Genomic DNA, 18,808 nt, shown 5'->3' with positions numbered 1-18,808 from the left:
CTCATTATGAAAAAGTTTAGTAACAAGTTGCAGAGCTATTTTAAGTTTACTCAACTTTTAGAGAAATTTGGTGGCTTAACAAAATATTTTACATTGTTGTTTAGTTGACACATCATGTATCCAGTTCAAAATCTTAAATTGCCTCAACTTGTAATTCCAGTATTTAGGTTTAAGTAGTATTGGTTGTGGGTTTAATTAATTATATTTGGCTAAATGTTTTTTTTTGTTTTTATTGAACTTTAATCATCCTCCAACTTTTCATCTACTGAAAAAGGTAAGTTGTCCTTCATTGTAACCCATTGATGTAGTTGTTCCAAGTGATTGTTTTGGTATGAAATTAAATTAGCCTAACAATACCCCAACAACTTAAACACTAATTATTAAAAACATTCTTTCAAAACTAGTCTAAGTTAAAACATTGATCTGCATCAAACAGAATACTTCTATTAAAGTTCTATTTTGCTTCAAGGTCAATAAGATACCTGGATAACACCAGATGCTTATCAGTATCTTGCTGATTCTTTTATTTTACAATATAACAAACATTCTTAAAAACTAGTAAAGATAAACTGTTTTTTTCCCAATGTGTCAGACACAAAGAGTCTATGGCAACAAGAGTTTGTTTCATTGATCCTTTATGCATCAAGCTGCTACAAACTGGTTGATGGTCACCTCACGGCAGGAACCCCAGAGGTTCAAACTTGGATCGTTGCTTTATCTGGGGGTACAGCTTCATCGTTGCTCCCCTAACAACCCTCACCTCTTCCAAGACTCATTTCTACTAGAACCAGGAATCTGAGAAAGCCTACACCGAACTTAAAAAGCGGTTAATGTCCGCCTCTATCTTCACCATCCTGGAGCAGTCATGTCAGTTCATCGTAGAGTTGTAGAAAGACCTGGTTACTAGAACGACGCTACTACGAGTCAGCAGAAACTACAAGAAGCAAGCTGACCGTAGGCGCTATCAAGTTTCTAAATAAAGGGTGGGGCAGAGAGTCATGCTTGCCACCAGAGACATTGCCTAACTGAATCGCTGAAGTCAATACCCACTGCCAGTATTGAGTCATCAAATTCACATTAATTCTGAAATTCTAATTAATTAGGATTTATTTATTAGGATACAGATTGACACAGATTGTTTCTCAGTAAAACATGTAATGAGGACAAAATGTGGAGGAAGCATTGAATCTCTTCAGGCAACCAACTGCAGACTTCTGTCTTGTAATATGTACTTTTTGTTTGTTTGTTTGTTTGTTTGTTTGTTTGTTTGTTTTTTCTTTTTTTTGAGAACTGGATAACATAACAAACTAAAAAAGGACACTGTGGTTATGTCCAGTCATACACTGATTGACAAGAGTGTCTCCTAGCAACAGCGTTGTTTTACACATGTTGCTAAGTGTAAAAGTGCTTTCATGGTCATTTATTTTTTTATTTTTTTAAATTATAATTTTTAATGAATTGCAATAATTTTGTCATACATTTGGATTGTAGAAATACTATAAGTAATTTTTCAGTTTCATTTAAATTGTGTATACCTGTATATTTTATTTGCAGCATAACTACTATATTAAAAGCAATAGCCATTTAATATTAACTGCAGTATTGCAGTATTGCCGCAGTATTACTGCAATATTAAGGTAAAAATAAAAATGCAACGTGTTCATATCCAAATCACTGCATATGTACCGCAACGGTATGCTAGGATTTTTTTTTTGCAAGGGAAAATAAAGCCTAACATTTTTAGATTCTTAATTGATTATTTGTAAAATACCTAAATTGATTCTACTTGGCAGCATTTGTGGTTACCTTAATACCATAAATAAAAGAGCAATAAATTTTTTAATCATTTTTAAATCAGGCGTCGGCACTATTAACTGCTTTTGGAATTAAGTTAAAACAGAAATAGATCAAAGAGGTTCATTCACACAATTAATATACGCTTTAGTCATCCTATAATAATATATAATTTTTAGCGTAATCATCACTGAAATTCTTAGGTGGAGATGCTCCCAGCAGTGCGGCAACTCTCAAGAAGGCGTTATATCACAAAAGAATTCTTCCTCATTCCTGAGTAAAGAATATAATAACTGACAGGCATTTTCAGTGACAGTTTTAGGAGGTGCCCTGAGAGCGAGATAATATTTTACCGCCCACTGCATCTGCACACTATATCCGACTGACACTGATGAGTCTCTGTCAGTGAATCAACATGCATGAAGATCAGAGGGCAAAAGAGCTCAGGTAGGTGTTGGTCAATACATTTTTCCTTGTCTTTTAAAATTTTTGTTTATGTTGATATTTTAAAACATAATTTTTAATGCATACAGTCCTTTTTTTTTAAATAAAATAAAATTAAAAACACAATATCAAAATTCTGATCCATTATAGGGCCAAGCAGGCCTGGGACGCTGCTCGGGAATCACCTATTATTGAAGATGAGCAGAAACCTCGGAAGTTACTGAGTTTCATTAATATCATCATATGTACTTTAGTTGGAATCTTGGTGTTTGGGCTAGGCTTCTTCAGCAAAGTAAGCCTAAATATAAAAACATACATACATACTGTATATAGTTTCTTGTTTGCAGTCACATATTTAATATTTCTGTTTTTACTTACATTACAGGCATCTCTGTTGCTATTGATAAACCTTTGCAGCAAAACATCAACCACCATAGAAACCAAAACATATGCCCAGCTCTTCATTGGATGCCTTTTAATCGCTCCAAGTGTTTTAATGCTGATGAAAAGTCTTTGGAAAATTACTTTTAAAGATTCAAAATCCCCATCCCCCCAAACGTTGATATGGGTAAGTGCAACTAAGATCCAAACATGTAGGATAAGAATGATGTGACACAATCAGACATAAGGTCATATAAGATGATAAAAAAGCAAAAAAATAAATAATTTATTAACGTAAAGATCTTAGTAGTAGGATTTAGCAGGAGTCAGGCAATGACCAAACAATGCAAATAGGGCTTGGCCTTACCTGAGTCAGGAAAAACGGAAAACAAGATCAATAATAGGATCTCAACAATAATAAGGCTTGGTCTAGCCTAATACAAAAGACATATGCTTAATGACATGTCCGTTAAACCAAGAATTATTTTATATTGTGTGCCTGTGCGATTGGAACAGGTGTGCTCAATCAGTAATCCAGTGATGTAAACATGAATCAGGAATGGTCTACGGTTTTTGGCTGCCATGTTTGTGGGCCACTTTTTAAGTTAGGAAGTGGAGTTTGAGGTTTATTCTGACATGGATTTGACAGGAGTTTTGTATGGTTGTAGAAAAACAAATTCCCTTTAAATATGACTAAAAATGCTGAAGTGTTTTTCATTGTTTTTCCTCTAAAATAATAATAATTATAAAACTTATCGTCTTATCCAAACCAATAATGAAATTCATGCCCCACACCAGAATAGCTTAATTTATTTTTAGATTTGTTTTTAGTTTATTTTGTATAATTATATTTAAAAGATAGCTGTATACAAGGCCATTTAAAATTTGAAAAGAAATTGGCTGGATTATGAGTAATATGGTAACATTTCATATTGATGTAATATTCATAATAAGCAATTATTAAAAAAAAAAAAAATGGCAATTAAGTGTAGGATATCTATCCCGCCTTGGATAGAGCGAATAAAGCAGTATAGATAAGTGAGTAAGTGAGTGAGTTCAGTTTAACTGGATACATAAAATGAATTTTATTTTTGCTCTCGGCCATAACTATTGTCAAAATATACTGTATCTGCTAAATAATCCTTATATTGTTACCGATTTATTAATCAGGTGTATACCGTTTTAAGGAAAAACTAAAGAAAAACATGATCAAAAACTATTTTGATATTAATTGGCTTAACATAAAGAACACACATCTGGGCCTTTAAATCCTCATAAAAAATAGCATTAAATTAATTAGGGATTTTTTAATAGCTTTATTTTACTTAATAATCTAATTTTATGGGCTTTGTAAATGTATTATATTACAATTATATAATTCTCCTTCACTTTTATATAGCAGGATTGACATTGTTGGGTTGTATTTTATAAATTAATTAGTCAACATTGTTTTGATTTTTACTTCTAGTTCATTCTGAATTGTTATTGAATTTAATCATTTTTAGGAAGTTACACTGGTTTAAAATATTTTAACTAAAAAAATGACACTGTTCTTTGCAATCAAGCATTTATGGTGTTATCAAGTTCGACAACTAAGAAATTCTAAATAAGTATCACTCACTCACTTATCAACATATCGCTTTATCTTGTATACAAGGTCGTTGGCGAACCTGAAGCCTATCCATCCCAGGGCACACATATATATGCACTAATTCATATACAATGGGCAATTTGGGAACGTCATTTAGCGTAATCTGCATGTCTTTGGACTGTGGGAGGAAACCAGAGTACCAGGAGAAAAACCTCCAAGCACGAGGAGAACTTGCAAATGTACATGGGGCAGGAATCGAGTCATATGAACATTCAGGCAAAACACAAGCAAAATACCAAAGGCACACAGAGAAAAGAAGTCAAGGTTGTTGCAAAACAAGATTACTGAAATAATTTGCCAGTGTCAAGTGTCTTTAGGTAGGGAGTGTGCTGATAACAAGTAGGTTCACATAGCTAATAATCAGGTGACTTTGCAATTCTCATTACGGCAATAAGGGGGTGGGGTGAAGGGGGCTGCCTTTATACTGTAGGTGCTGAAAGTGGAATTTGTGGTAAAAAATGTGGTAGAGAGACAAATTGCGTAAAAACTTTCAATTTCAGATTGAAAAGAAATTAGATACTCAAAAAGTAATAAATAAGTAATTGTAAAAAAAATATCTTAACTATATATCATGAAAGTCTTACACATATTTTTCTTCAAAAATATTAACCTTTAATATTCACCTTCCGCATAGGACGCGGTAAAAAACTTTGTTGTCGAAATTAATCAAACAGTTTTATCATAGAGCTAATAAAACTTGTCTTCTCGTTAAAGACAAAATAGAAGAATTTAAGAATGCGAATGCGATGCAAACATTTGACTACTGCAAGTGTACTACCTGGCCAAAAATAAATTAATACATCAATAAATAAATATGTCACACACACTCTAGATTTAGTTTGATTGCTTTTATTATAGCATACTGTACATTATGAGTTCAAAAATACACCTGTGCCTCAAGGGAAGTACAAAATCCTTTGATGTTATAATTTAGTCATTTAGCTGACTTCATTTTATTGGCACATAAGGTTACAGAGTCTAGACCAACTGACACAATCCCAGATCATAACACTGCCTCCAGAGGCTGGTACAGTGGCCACTATACATGATGGATGCATCGTTTTATGCGGTTCCCTTCCTATCACTCTGGAATAGGCTTCTGAACTCATTAGATCGCATGAACTTTTTTCCATTACTTTAAATTCCGTGGTTTATCCTCCTTATCAAGTTTAAGCCTTTTTTTTTCTATTAGCTTCACTAACAAAATAGATAATTTATCATTAGCTATCCAGATATACAGTAATAATGTGTTGAAGGGTTCTTAGTCCAGTTCCAGTAATGTGAAATGTGTAATGTGTTCATTTTTTTAACACTAATTTTATTTAAATTTACTTCATTTTTTGTACTCCTGGCCTATAAAACAAACTTTTGCTAAATTCATTCTGGCTCCTCTCCAACTCCTCCAAATTCTGTGTGTTGTAACAAATAAACTAGAGTTTCAATAGAACACATGTAGCTCACATCACATTGTGTTAGCTGTGCTGGGTGTGGTCTTGCAACTTGGTGAATCTACCTTTTAATGAAACCGATGGAATGTTCATTGGCACATGCAGTGGCCACATTAAATGACATTTATTAATCACATGCTAAAGTTAGGCACATCTCTTACACATCTCTTAACTGGAAACACATAACAGTGTTTCTGTTGATAAGGAGTGTGCTGATGACTAACAAGGATGAATATTAGCAATCAGGTGATTCATAACAGTGACTGTGAAGTGCCAGGTAATACAGTCCATGGTGGTCATTTTAAAGGCAAACCCTTAGCTCACGTAATAATGATTAAACTGTTCTGGGTGTGTTGATAGAAAGTTTACGCGTTGTTAATTGAATAGATGGAATGCTGATTGGCGTATTATCATTGTCCTCATTAATTTCCAAACTCCACACCACACCACTTTATAAAGGTTTTTTATTAAAAAAATTTTTTTTGCTGAGGTCAGGTAAAAATTAATTTAAAAACACACATAAAACAGGGTCACAGTGTATATTATCTAAATCAAAATGTAGCAGAACATGTTTTTGCATATCGTAAGGAAAATGTACTGATAAACTCTGTGTGTACAGTAAGTCCCCGACATACGAACAAATTCAGTTCTAAGAGCTTGTTTGTGAGCAGATTTAGTTTGTAAGTCCAAAATACATTGTCTGGGTACTACGGTGCTAACACAATTGGCAAAACACGTTCCATTATCTTTGCTCTTTAGAATCATGCAGATCATTGTACGATTCATGTTTAAACAAGTGTGTTTTCACACAGCTATGGTTTCATCTCACTCCATTTTCTCAATTATTTTCACTTTTGCCACCATCATTATTGCTTAGCGCTTCTTAAAAGAGCCAGCTTCATCACCACTGCTTTTATGCTTGTTTCCAGACATCCTCAGACAATCATGTTTGCACTTTTTATGCATTGTACTGTTTACACTAAGATTCAGATCCCACTTCACCTACATTCAATTGTATATAATGTTATATTTATACATTTTAGTGCAATTACCTTGGGTTTATTCTGCATTTCTTAACTTTTATTCTTTAGTTTATTCTTATGTTTTTTATTGCTGCTGGTGTCTTAGAGCTACCAAAAAAAATTTTGTTGTATCACTACAATGACAAAAAAAATCTTTTTATCTTTATCTTCAGCTTTATCCTGAGATGCACAATGCATTGTAACTATTTAATTATAAAATGCCCATCATTGTTGTCTAGGTGCATTTTATAGAAATAAATGACAAATCTTCAGTACCACTAAGATTGTTTTAACATACAGTATATTTCTTGAGCCTTTAATGCACTGTTATCTGTTATTTATTACCCTTGAATTCAATTTGGCCTAAATTCATTTATCTGTGTGCAGATTGTTTCAGTGGAAACTTTGGTGGCTCTTGGATCTTCAGTTCTTACCCTGGCTGCTATGCCCCAGTTTGACATCTTTACCAACGTGATGCTTCTGAATGGCATTGCCACATTATCAGCCCTGATGCAGGTGGTGGCAAATGCAGTCGCACATGGAAGGAGACGACTTATTGTAACTTCATTAGCTGCTCTCCTTCTCCTAATTTCAGGTTTTAGCTTCTTTGCTGTTAATTACATCAGACAGCAGAGCGGAAATCAGAACATGGTACTGTTTGTGGGTTTAGCCATAGGAGGCACTATCCTGGTCTCTTTGAACTGGTGGGAGAACTATGCCATGCTGTTTCGCATCGTCTTCTTCCAGAACACAATCCGTGACATTAAAAGGTCCTATAACCTTGTGAACATTCTGTCTAGCTCGGTGCGAATTATTGTGACTTTCACTGTCCTTGGAGCTTATGTGAAGCTCTCAGGTCAGGATTGGTCATCAGTGCTGTCAATCAACAACTTTGACAAAACCCTCGTCTTGAGCCTCTTTGCTATTCAGGTTCTGGCTTCAGCTCTGTGTCGGTACATGGCTGTGATTGCATGCAAAATGCACGCTGTGCGTCGCAGCTTCCTTGTTCCCATGATCTTCACATCTCCAGCCACATTGGGGGCCTTTGTGCTGGCTGTTTGGATTCCCTTTCTGAACGTGAATCAACAGGTTAGATGAAAAAAAATCTATCTATCTATCTATCTATCTATCTATCTATCTATCTATCTATCTATCTATCTATCTATCTATCTATCAATCATTATTTATTCACTAAAGAAAAATCATTTCTCTAAGACCTTAACAGGTTCTTAAATAAATGCTTTATTATTTAAACTTACTTTAAAAATATATGCAATACTGTGAAAAGACTTGCATATAGTCTATGCACCATACGTTAATACACATTTTATATGTTTATCATGACTGCATTACTATGTACAAATCCATTTATAACTTAGAAAAAAAAAATTAAGAAAAATATTTGCTAGTACAGGTATGTAAAAAATGCAACATCGTACATGACAGGCCATTTTAAAGCTGAGAAAAAAAACTAACATAGGCTCCTGGGTTTTGCATGAAAATATAAAGGAGCAAGTGGGACAAAATTACTAGAAAACCTCTTATTCTCCAGCACACTCATTAAAATTATACACTTGTTCTTCTTACAGTACTGTGCAAAAGTAATGGGCTTATATTAAAAAAAGGAAATCAATAAAATAAATATATAAATGAATAATAAGCTATAAGCAAAGATTAGAATATGCATTTTTATGTAACTTTTATGTTTTAAAAACATGTTTACAGCCCAAAAGAGTAATAAAATAAATACAGTCAATATTTTGTGTGAAAACTCTTCGCTTGAAAATAATAAGTAGTTTTAGATACAGATTTGCGTAGTTTTATAAATAAACAGCTGGGAGGTTTTACTGAGCATGCTGGAGTTTATGCCAGAGTCTACATTGATATTCATCCAAAAGCTGGTCTTTACAGTTGTTGATTTCTTTACATTCATGCAAATATTATCCTGTAATATTGTTTATTTATTCATTCAAGCTATGTTTGTAAATATTGAATTTTTTGTACATAATAATGCAGATATAATAAACAAATATAACTAAATGGGTGCTAAGGATAATATGGTGCCTAAGACTTTTTTTGCTTTAAAACGTCTTGGTGCTGACAGTACTGTACATGTAAATAAACATTGGTTTACGAGTAGTTTTGCACTTCTTCTTTGCAGAACACAATCACATTTAATAACTACTGTAGTGATTTTGTGATTGTGGAAGGCCCAGCGCTCGGGATCATGAGACTGATGTTAAGTGACTTAACTCGTGGCATGTGTCGGCATATCCCTGACAAGGAGACTACACTGGGTTATGGCCTGCTTGGATCATCTTTGGTGAGCTGGTGGCTCGGCCTGGTGCTCTGCACACTCTACATTTGGTTCTTAAACACTGAACGCATTGCCAGGACAAAGGACCTGTTTGTGCGCAACCTTTATGAAGCAGCGTTCATTGACCAGTCTATGCTCCTGAATGCCAAGTTCGAGATTGTGCTTCAGCCAAAACCTATCAAGTAAGTAAAAGTGTACATGTGCTTATCTTTATGTATAATGACAACTGAATTAGAATTAATTAACATTCTTACATTATCACCAACAGTGAAAAGGAGAAGGTAACCATTTTCCTCTGTGCAACCATGTGGCATGAGACTGCAGATGAAATGTTGAAGATGATCATCTCAATGTTCAGGTATTCTAAAGGCATAAAGAGTCTTTTACTTGAAAACTTTCTTGATAACCTCAAAATTAATGTTTTCTTTAATTTTCTCCAGGCTGGACAAATTCCGACCAAAGAAAAACAAATTTAATGATGTTGTTTTTGAGTCCCATATTTATTTCGATGATGCTTTCCTGACCAAAGATAACAAACGTTGTGTCAACGAGTATGCTGAGACACTTGTGGAAGTCATCGAACAGGTTTATATGTAAGTAATTATATTGCAACACTTGCGTGAGTTTGGAAAGAAATGCCAAATTTACATTTACAGTAAGTATTTGGCAGACGCTCTTAAGCGACTAATTAAAAAAGTCCTTTGAAGTTTCCGTCATTGGATAGATACTTGCACCTGGTTTATAGGTTATAAATTAGGAGACACGGTAGGTAGATCTCTTTATTTTGCTTTTGTTCAATGACTAATCTCAACTTCCAAGCCAAAAAATGGTCTTGTTTCAGAAGAGTTTAACTATTGAGCTGCGTTAAGCAAAGAAAACAACTATGGAGATTAAAAAAAAAGAAAAAAATGGAATTAAAATAAGAAACTTTAAACACATTACTAAATCCTGGAACTTTGTAGGAGAGTTGGGGTTGGAAATAATTGAGATAGTAATTAGAATGTAGGTGAAGTTGCATCATCCAGAAATTAACAGTAGAGATCATCACAAATGATTGAGGATCCGGGTTTAATTTTCGGCCAAGTTCTATTGCCACCTTTGTGTGCATGAAGCTTGCATGTTCTCCCCGTGTTTGGTTAGTTTCCTCCGGGTACTCCGGTTTCCTCCCGCAGTCTATAGACATGCAGATTAGATAATTGACGTTCCCAGATTGCTCGTAGTGTGTGAATGAAGCATATGAATGTGTATGAATGTGTGTGTGTGTGTGTGTGTGTATGTGTGTGCGATGGATTGGCACCCCTGTCCTGTCCCGCCTTGTGCCCTAAATTTCTTAAGATAGGCTCCACATTTTAAGTTGTGGGTTTCTCTGCCAGCAACCACCTTCAGAATGTATCACAAAGCGGCTGCAAAAACGTAATGCCTAGGTCACTAGGCATAGGTAAAGTACCATAAGCTGCTCAAGGATGGCCAGATGTTGACTCTGGTTGATACCAACAAGGGTCTTGATGCTGCTGGGGAGGGGCAAGGACTCATTGACGGTGCATCTTTCTCACCTCCCAGGTTTAGTGTAACTCTCTGTGGCGTCCATAAAAAATGAAGAAGTAGGAGGCAGTCTTGGGACAACTCACCAAGAATTTTCATTTTTCATTTTGCTTGTTTGAGTGCTATTCACCTTATTCACCTCACTAGTCATGTAACTCAGGGGCTCTCACAGAGATTGGGACATACAAATGGTCATACAGTTCAGCTCTGCTCTTACTTATTCACTTGCATGGCACTTTCTACTCAGTGCTGCTCACTGAAACACAAAGCAGTTATTTCTTACAGACAGATACTCATCCCTATAAAGCATTCCCCAGACTCCCTCTATTAACACCTGAGCTACCCCTGGGCCAGGGGTGGTTAAGGCGTTGGATTACGGTTCGGAAGATCCCAGGTTCAAACCCCACAACCACCAAGTTGCCACTGTTGGGCCCTTGAGCAAGGCCCTTAACTCTCAACTGCTCAGATGTGTAATGAGATTAAAAAAATGTAAGTCGCTCTGGATAAGAGCGTCTGCCAAATGCCTAAATGTAACACAGTATTGTATGTATGTGTGAGGCATGTGTTTGTTCATTTCTTTGTTTAGAAGTCAAAAATTTGGCATTGCTGGACATTTTATTAAAGAATGAAATAAAATAAATATAATAATAATAATAATAAATATTTATTAATAATAATAATAATAATAATAACGTGTGTGTGTGTGTGTGTGTGTGTGTGTGTGTGTTTCCTAATAATATACAGCATATTCACAGAGGACAGCAAAAGTGTATTTAGGCACAGAAGTCTTCTTCCTGATCAGAAAATCTTCCAAGCACCATATGGCTGCCGTCTGCAGTACACACTTCCCCACGGCAACAAACTGTTTGTACACTTTAAGGATAAACACCAGATCCGCCACAAAAAGAGATGGTCTCAGGTGAGCTGCTACATATTCACTAACTGTCCTCCACAATTATTACTCTTATTAATTGTAGCATTGTGTAATATCTCTATACTGGACCTTGTACCAGTATGACTGCACACCATTATAACTACAATGTATTTGTGAATGAGAAAGACACAAACAATTTACTAAAATATTTTTTTTTGTTATGACTATTGTATGTTTATTTGATAAGAACTAAAATCTGATAAATATTCAATTAGACAGTTTTCATATTTTAATAAAAGAATATTTGCTTTTATTATCTATTTTTTTAAAAATGATAAAATACTGTGAATGGAAGCAGACACTGTGATGTAAATGATGGTATTTTTACCCAGTTTACAACCCTGATATACAGTAGAGAATGATAGGACAAGAAAAATCTATAAATATGCCCATCAATGTTTGTTATAGCTAAAAATCTCAAAGAAATACATGACTTTAAATAAGCATGGCTCAACCTGGTACATAGTGTTTCCATTGTTTTGTTTTGTTTTTTCAATAAACAAAAATTACAAATGAAATACAAAACATTATTCACATAAAAGCACAAGTTATGTCATGTCAAGTTATGTCCTTTTCTATACTTTATACAGTATGTGATGCTTGTTGAACTCCTCTGTCATTTTCATCTGGGATTGATTTCATTAAATCTAAATGAAGTAACACCGAGTGCTTAATGTGACAATCCAAGCTGAAGTTTATTTTTCGTATATATTTTTTGTTCAATCATTGTCGTAGCTTTAGCTTTAACTTTAACCGTAATCCTTAGTATACTAAGAGGTTATCATACTTACAGAGTCTCACTGCAGGCAATGTTTTCCTTTCTTTTCCCTAAAGATCATGTACATGTACTACCTCCTTGGCTGGAGGCTGCACAAGAAATACTATGAAATGCAACTGGAAGGGGATGAGCAGCTGACAAACATTGAAGACCAGTTAAAAGTAAGTGTGATTATCCTATGATGACTGCAACTGCAAACTGATTTTCAAAATCCAATAATGATTGATTTTCTTCTACAGAAAGCCAAAGAGAACACGTATGTGCTGGCTCTAGATGGAGACACGGATTTCCAGCCTTCAGCTGTCATGCTTTTAGTGGATCGACTCAGGTTGTACCCTGAAGTGGGAGCTGCTTGTGGCAGGATTCATCCCACTGGCACAGGTGACTGATGATAATAATAATAATAATAATAATAATAATAATAATAATTATTATTATTATTATTATTATTATTATTATTATTATTATTATAGGAATTGTGTGGGCACTATATTTACTGCCAATGTCTTCATGGTCATGTAGTATTATACCTATGAGTTAAGAAATGTTAAAGCTTTGATTTCATGCCAACATAAGTACGATTAGAATATACCATTTTTTAACAAAATTAGATTCAATATCTTGTGTAGAAAAAGAAGCACAGTTTGGTGCCATGTGGTTGTATCTCTCCATTTTCCTTGGTTTCTCAGACGTACTCTATGTTCTAGCACATCAGCATTAAACAAATTATATTTATATGAATAAGAATTTGAGAAACCTTTGAAGTGCTTTACAACTGTTATTTGGATGTATTTTCTGATTTGCTATTGTGTTTTAGTTTGTTTACTTGTTTAAAGCTTGTAGAAAGCAGCAAATCATTAAAAAAAAGAAAAGAAGAAAAAACGCGTGTCACACAAAATCTGCAACAAAGATTTCCAAAATTCACCAACATTTCACCTTTAAATAGGTTTTTAACAAATTTGCTTCCAATTTGGTCATTTTTAAATTCCCACCTAACTAGATGAGGTGCAAACATCATTAAGAGGGCTAAGGCAAGATCAGGATCATAAATGAACACTATGCCAAACAAAATATGAAATAAAAAATGTGTCTGCATCACATGAAACACTCTGTAGGAAGGCAATCAAATGATACGAATTAATTCATAACAGGTATATTATAAATACAATAGTGATATTGTTTTATACTTCACACCAGTGGTCACAAAGTATAAACAGGAAACAATAAAGCTTTAACTATGTTTTTTCGCAGGCCCTATGGTGTGGTATCAGAAGTTTGAGTATGCTGTGGGTCACTGGCTCCAGAAAACAGCTGAGCATGTGTTCGGATCTGTGCTGTGCAGCCCGGGCTGTTTCAGTCTGATGCGTGCCGAGGCACTAATGAGTGACAATGTTATGAAGAGATATACAACGAAAGCAACTGAAGCTGGGCACTATCTACAGTATGATCAGGGTGAGTGAAATGTAGATTATTCGTATTCAAAAGTGTTTTTTGGTCTTGCCTTGCCTTTGGCCTTTCTAATCAATTTAGATTAGATGGATTTTCTTGAATTTCCTGGTGGTAATTTGATGGTGCTTCTTGGGAAATCATCAAGCATCTCCCTATCCCAAAAGACTCTACCTTTTTTTTCTTTTTAAATGCATTTTATACTTGCATATCATTGTTATTATAATGAGTGCATAATTTCAACAAAAAATTTAATTCACATGAATTCACAAGTGACACAAGTCAGCAAGTAATGTGTTTTTGTAGTGTTGTCAATATAGAACAAAGTCAAGAGACATTACAAATTACTCCATTTTTTATTGCTGACATACTGTCCCAACTTTTTTGGTATTTGTGTTGGAAGTTTCTGCTTGTACTGTATTTCTCTAAGTTAGCTAAGATTTTTCATTCAACATAGCACACACTGTCAACTGCTGTCAATCTGATTTTGGAAAAACCCTTTGATGATTTTACGTCTAAGAATTAAACAGGAGGCCAGCCCAGTGGTCAAGATTCATTTTTCTTTAGAAGTAACGGAGCAAAAAAAGGTTTCTTGTAGTTCTCTTGATGAATTAAATTCTATTGGCAAACTGATTTTGAGTTCTATGACAAAACTCTTGTATTGCTGGCCTTGTGTGCAGCCTGACATCTGATCTTCCCCAGCCACCACTATGTTTATCTATATATGCTCTGATGTATCTTGTGTATTCTCGCTCTGTGTACGCAGGTGAGGACCGCTGGCTGTGCACACTGCTCCTGCAGCAGGGATGGCGAGTGGAGTACAACGCTGCATCTGACTCCTACACCAATGCTCCACAGGAATTCAAGGAGTTTTACAACCAACGGCGGCGCTGGGGCCCGTCTACCTTGGCCAACACTCTGGACCTTCTCTCCAGCGGCAGTATCACTGCGAAACTGAACAAGTCCATTTCACGACCCTACATTCTCTACCAGACTATCACCATGGCCGCCTCCATCTTGGGACCAGCTACAGTTTGCCTCATGATTGCAGGTGAGTTCCATTACTGTATCTGGACAGATAGACAGACAGGCAAGAATGTGCAAGTAAGAGCATTCAGATTAATAAAAATAAAACATAAAAATATTCAGGACGAAAGTATGTTAATATAGTAATATTGTGTTAATTGTAAGTTAAGTTTATACGAACGACTTTATCAATTGTAAAGATTATTATAAGTCATCTATCATTGAAAAATTCTGACCAATGTACAAACAAAATCTTTATTTAATTTGTATTGATTATAACTCATATTATTTTAATAGATTCAAATTTATTTGATGAGACAGTGAAAAATTGGGGTTGGGTGAGGTAGGGGAGTTTGTTCAGTCGGCATACTCAACCCCAATGTTTAGATAACCTTCTAATTTTTCTTCAGTATTAGGCACAAATGTTAAACACTGTGATGGAATTATAAAGGCAGTAGTTAAAATACAGCAATACATATGTGCATAGCATTAGTTATCGTTTCTTGTGTAAAATTCACTTCTCTTTTCAACAGGAAGCTTTAAATTCGTCTTCAACGTAGATGCCAATGCTGCTCTTGTGCTGGCGATTGTTCCTCCTGTAATCTACATGATTCTCTGCTATTATCTCGGGCAGGCAAAATCAGACTTACAAATCAGAATTGCTGCCGTCTTGAGCATAATCTATGCTTTTTTAATGACTGCAACCATCTTGTCTATTATAGGTAAGTGGAGTTTTCATTTAATTCAATACTTTTTTTTTTTATTGGGGGGGGGGGGGGGGGGGTGTATCTAATATGCAAAGTCGATGGGCCGCTGTGCCAACCCCCTAATGAGAATCGAAAGAAGAAGAAAAAGACTATGGAGATTGTAAAACAAATTTTTATTCGCTTTCCCCAATAAATAATTCTAGCCTGTGACTCTAAACAGGATAAACCTAGTACTGAAACTATTATATTGTAGCCCTGTCCTTATCTCATAATTTAACTTGATTGCTAATCAGATTTTCTTTATATCTTTAGGGGACATGGTAATTCAGCAGACTTTTATGACCCCGAGCGGCTTATTCTTCATTAGCATAAGCATTATGTACATTTCCACGGCTCTTCTTCATCCTCACGAGTTCCATCTCATCGTCTTTGGTGCCCTTTATGTCATCTGCATCCCGAGTGGATACCTGCTGCTGACGATTTACTCCATGGTCAACATGAACAACGTGTCCTGGGGCACACGTGAATCTGCCTCCCAGTCCACCGAAACCGAAGAGAAAAGCAAGAAAAATGTCAAATGCCTGAAACTGCTGAAACTTTGTGGCTATAACTTTGAGTTTGAGGTGAACAAAGAAGTGAAGGAGATCTGTGCTGTGCCGGAGAATGCACTTCAAGCCACAGATTTAAAAACTGAAACAAAAGTGAAAGCCGTGGAACCTGTAGAAGAGTAAGATATATTAACTAATATATTAATAATTTGATGTCACCTTAATCTACTTTACCTGTAAAACTATTGTGACTAAAGAGATGTACTTGTTTTTTTTTTTTTTCAGACCCTTCATCAGGGACTGTGAGTGCACATACAGTACTTTTTCAACCATTCTTATTATACACAGCACAACGATTTAATATGTTGACTGATGAAGCTTTTTATTTTCTTTCTTTTTTTTTTATAGTTTTCATTCAACAGTTGACAGAAAAGTCTCCTGACCTGAGCCTTAGGGAGCACAGATTTACTTTGGTAGGTATTACCAAAAATGCCTTATTTTACTTCACACATTCTCTTACTGGCAGCTTGGGTATTAACTGATTAGCACTGTCGCCGTGCACCTCCAGGGTCCAGGTTTGATTCCCCCTCGGGTTCTGTGTACATAGAGTTTGCATGTTCTTCCCTTGCTTGGTGCGTTTCCTCAGTCTACTCTGGTTTCCTCCCACAGTCCAAAGACATGCAGATTAGGCTAACTGGCATTTCCAAAATTGCCCATAGTGTGTGAATGCATGTGTGAATGTTGCCCAGAGGTCCTACCACGGACGTAAAATGGGAATAAATACAACAGTCACCATTGATTGAGTTGGACCTCAGAGGTTCCTAGATGGATGGATCCGTCCTTACGGCTTTAACTGTACAGAACTTTTGACAGAATCATCTATTTTCACATTTCATAACCTTGTAGTCACTAAATCGTTTTTTCCAGTTTTTATGGTTATTGATTTCTAGAACATCATGATGCCAAAATCACCTTGTTTGGTACAAAAACCAGCAGATAACTTAAAAACAGACCCAAAATCCTAATAACTTTTTCTTTTTTTTCTTTTTTTTTTTCAGGAAGAAGAAACATTTTGGAATGACCTAATCAAACAATACCTAAAACCATTAAGTTCTGATCAAAAAAAGGAGGAAAGAATCAAAGTAGATCTAAAAGACCTGCGCAACAAGGTTTGTCAGTGGGATGTCGACGGAAAATTAAGCATGGATGACATTTTACTATATAAAATCTTTATTTAATAAATATAGGAACTGTTTAGTTCTTATGAAATCTGATTAATCTTGGCTTTGTGAAATGAATAATGAACTTTTTGTTTCTTTTCAAACATTTCCCCCATTTTAATTAAATTATTGCACAATGAACTAAAAATGTCAAACAGTATTTTTGAAACAAGTATTAAAGAAGTTAACATAACTAAATGACTGTTGGCAAATGCCTAGGAGAGATATGATTGGGAATATTTGAATAATGATCTAACCGAGTGATCTTCTCTAATTATTCTCTTTATATTTTTTAGGCAACTTTTGTGTTTTTTATCTGTAATGCCCTGTGGCTTGTGGCTACTTTCTTTCTGCAATCCATGGGCACCACCGTGAGCATCAGTATCCCAAAGGTCTATACCAATGGAACTGTTGCTACTGATGCTCGTATTTTTATTGATCCAATTGGACTGATGTTCCTCATCAGTTTCGCCTGCCTCCTTATTGTTCAGTTTATAGCTATGCTGTGGCACAGGTACCTAAAATATGAATCTTTCATTGTACACCATTTAATAGTGCTCAGGATCATTTTTATTAATTTCCATATGTATGCTTTCCTTTAGAATCCAGACCTTAATCCACTTCATTGCTTACATTGGGACCGAGGCAGTTGTTAACAGGAAAGTGAACAAGGACAACAGCATGCCTCTGATCAATGAAGAAAATGTAAGTTTGTTTGTTCGTTGTTATTTGGTATTTCCGAAATTCTACATGCATTGGAATGATCTACTGCTTTAATATGCTTGTTAACCATGATGACAGACATATTTAATAACTCCAGGGTTCATCTTTGTCTTTAGAATTTTCTTTAGGAGGCAATAAAAAATTCTACAAGAAGATGATGGACCTTACCAAAGAACCCTTAGACCACGCAGTACCTGCTTATTGGAAGTGGAATAATTAAGGCATTTTAAGCACTTTTTGTTACTTATGTTTCAACTGTAATTATTATTATTATTATTATTATTATTATCATTATTATTATTATTATTATTGTTGTTGTTGTTGTTTTTGTTTTTGTTGATGATGTACCTTTAATTAAAATTGTGCTGTTTCCCCTTCAGTGTGCCATGTACTGTATAATCTCAAAGTTAATGTGTACAAAGGCAATGATTAACCTGTCTAAGACTGACTGACAGATCATAAACTTCTAGTATTCAACAATAAACCACTGTAAACAACTATGGCATGAGAACAATCCTTTTCGCCACACCTCTGTACTGCAATTTCACCTCACCCACAATTTATTGCCACACACATATGCATCATGCGGTTCAACGAGAAAACAAGTCACAAGTCATGACGTGAATTGCCAGTTAAGCCCTTTTCAATTATGAATGCAATTTTTCATGCAAGAACAAGATCAATTCTGTTGAAAACCAATGCTGTGATCCTTGTTTGAATTCATTACAAGAATGTATTTAGAGAAACAAAACTGCTCAGCTGCATATTGTCGAAAGGAACCAACAGAGTTTTATTAAATCAAGATAATGCCACAAGCTGACATAAAA

At 35.1% G+C, this 18,808-nt stretch overlaps 1 protein-coding gene across 1 annotated transcript; it reads left to right on the top strand.

Moving 5' to 3' along the window:
* The first annotated feature begins 2,131 nt into the window (after positions 1-2,131).
* LOC128508803 (chitin synthase-like) lies at positions 2,132-18,472 on the top strand. The gene is made up of 20 exons (XM_053480277.1): positions 2,132-2,241; positions 2,389-2,530; positions 2,624-2,806; positions 7,128-7,829; positions 8,902-9,239; positions 9,326-9,415; positions 9,498-9,650; positions 11,344-11,518; positions 12,368-12,472; positions 12,551-12,692; positions 13,563-13,763; positions 14,524-14,808; positions 15,317-15,505; positions 15,803-16,217; positions 16,324-16,340; positions 16,447-16,511; positions 17,097-17,207; positions 17,555-17,772; positions 17,861-17,963; positions 18,098-18,472. The coding sequence occupies exons 1-20, from the start codon at positions 2,210-2,212 to the stop codon at positions 18,107-18,109; spliced, it is 3,678 nt and encodes a 1,225-aa protein (XP_053336252.1). The 5' UTR covers positions 2,132-2,209; the 3' UTR covers positions 18,110-18,472.
* The last annotated feature ends 336 nt before the right edge of the window (positions 18,473-18,808 follow it).

This window comes from Clarias gariepinus, chromosome 20 (assembly GCF_024256425.1).
Source record: "Clarias gariepinus isolate MV-2021 ecotype Netherlands chromosome 20, CGAR_prim_01v2, whole genome shotgun sequence".
Taxonomy (NCBI): Eukaryota; Metazoa; Chordata; class Actinopteri; order Siluriformes; family Clariidae; genus Clarias; species Clarias gariepinus.
The sequence above is the reverse complement of the archived record's forward strand: the minus strand, read 5'-3'. Positions and strand labels throughout refer to the sequence as shown.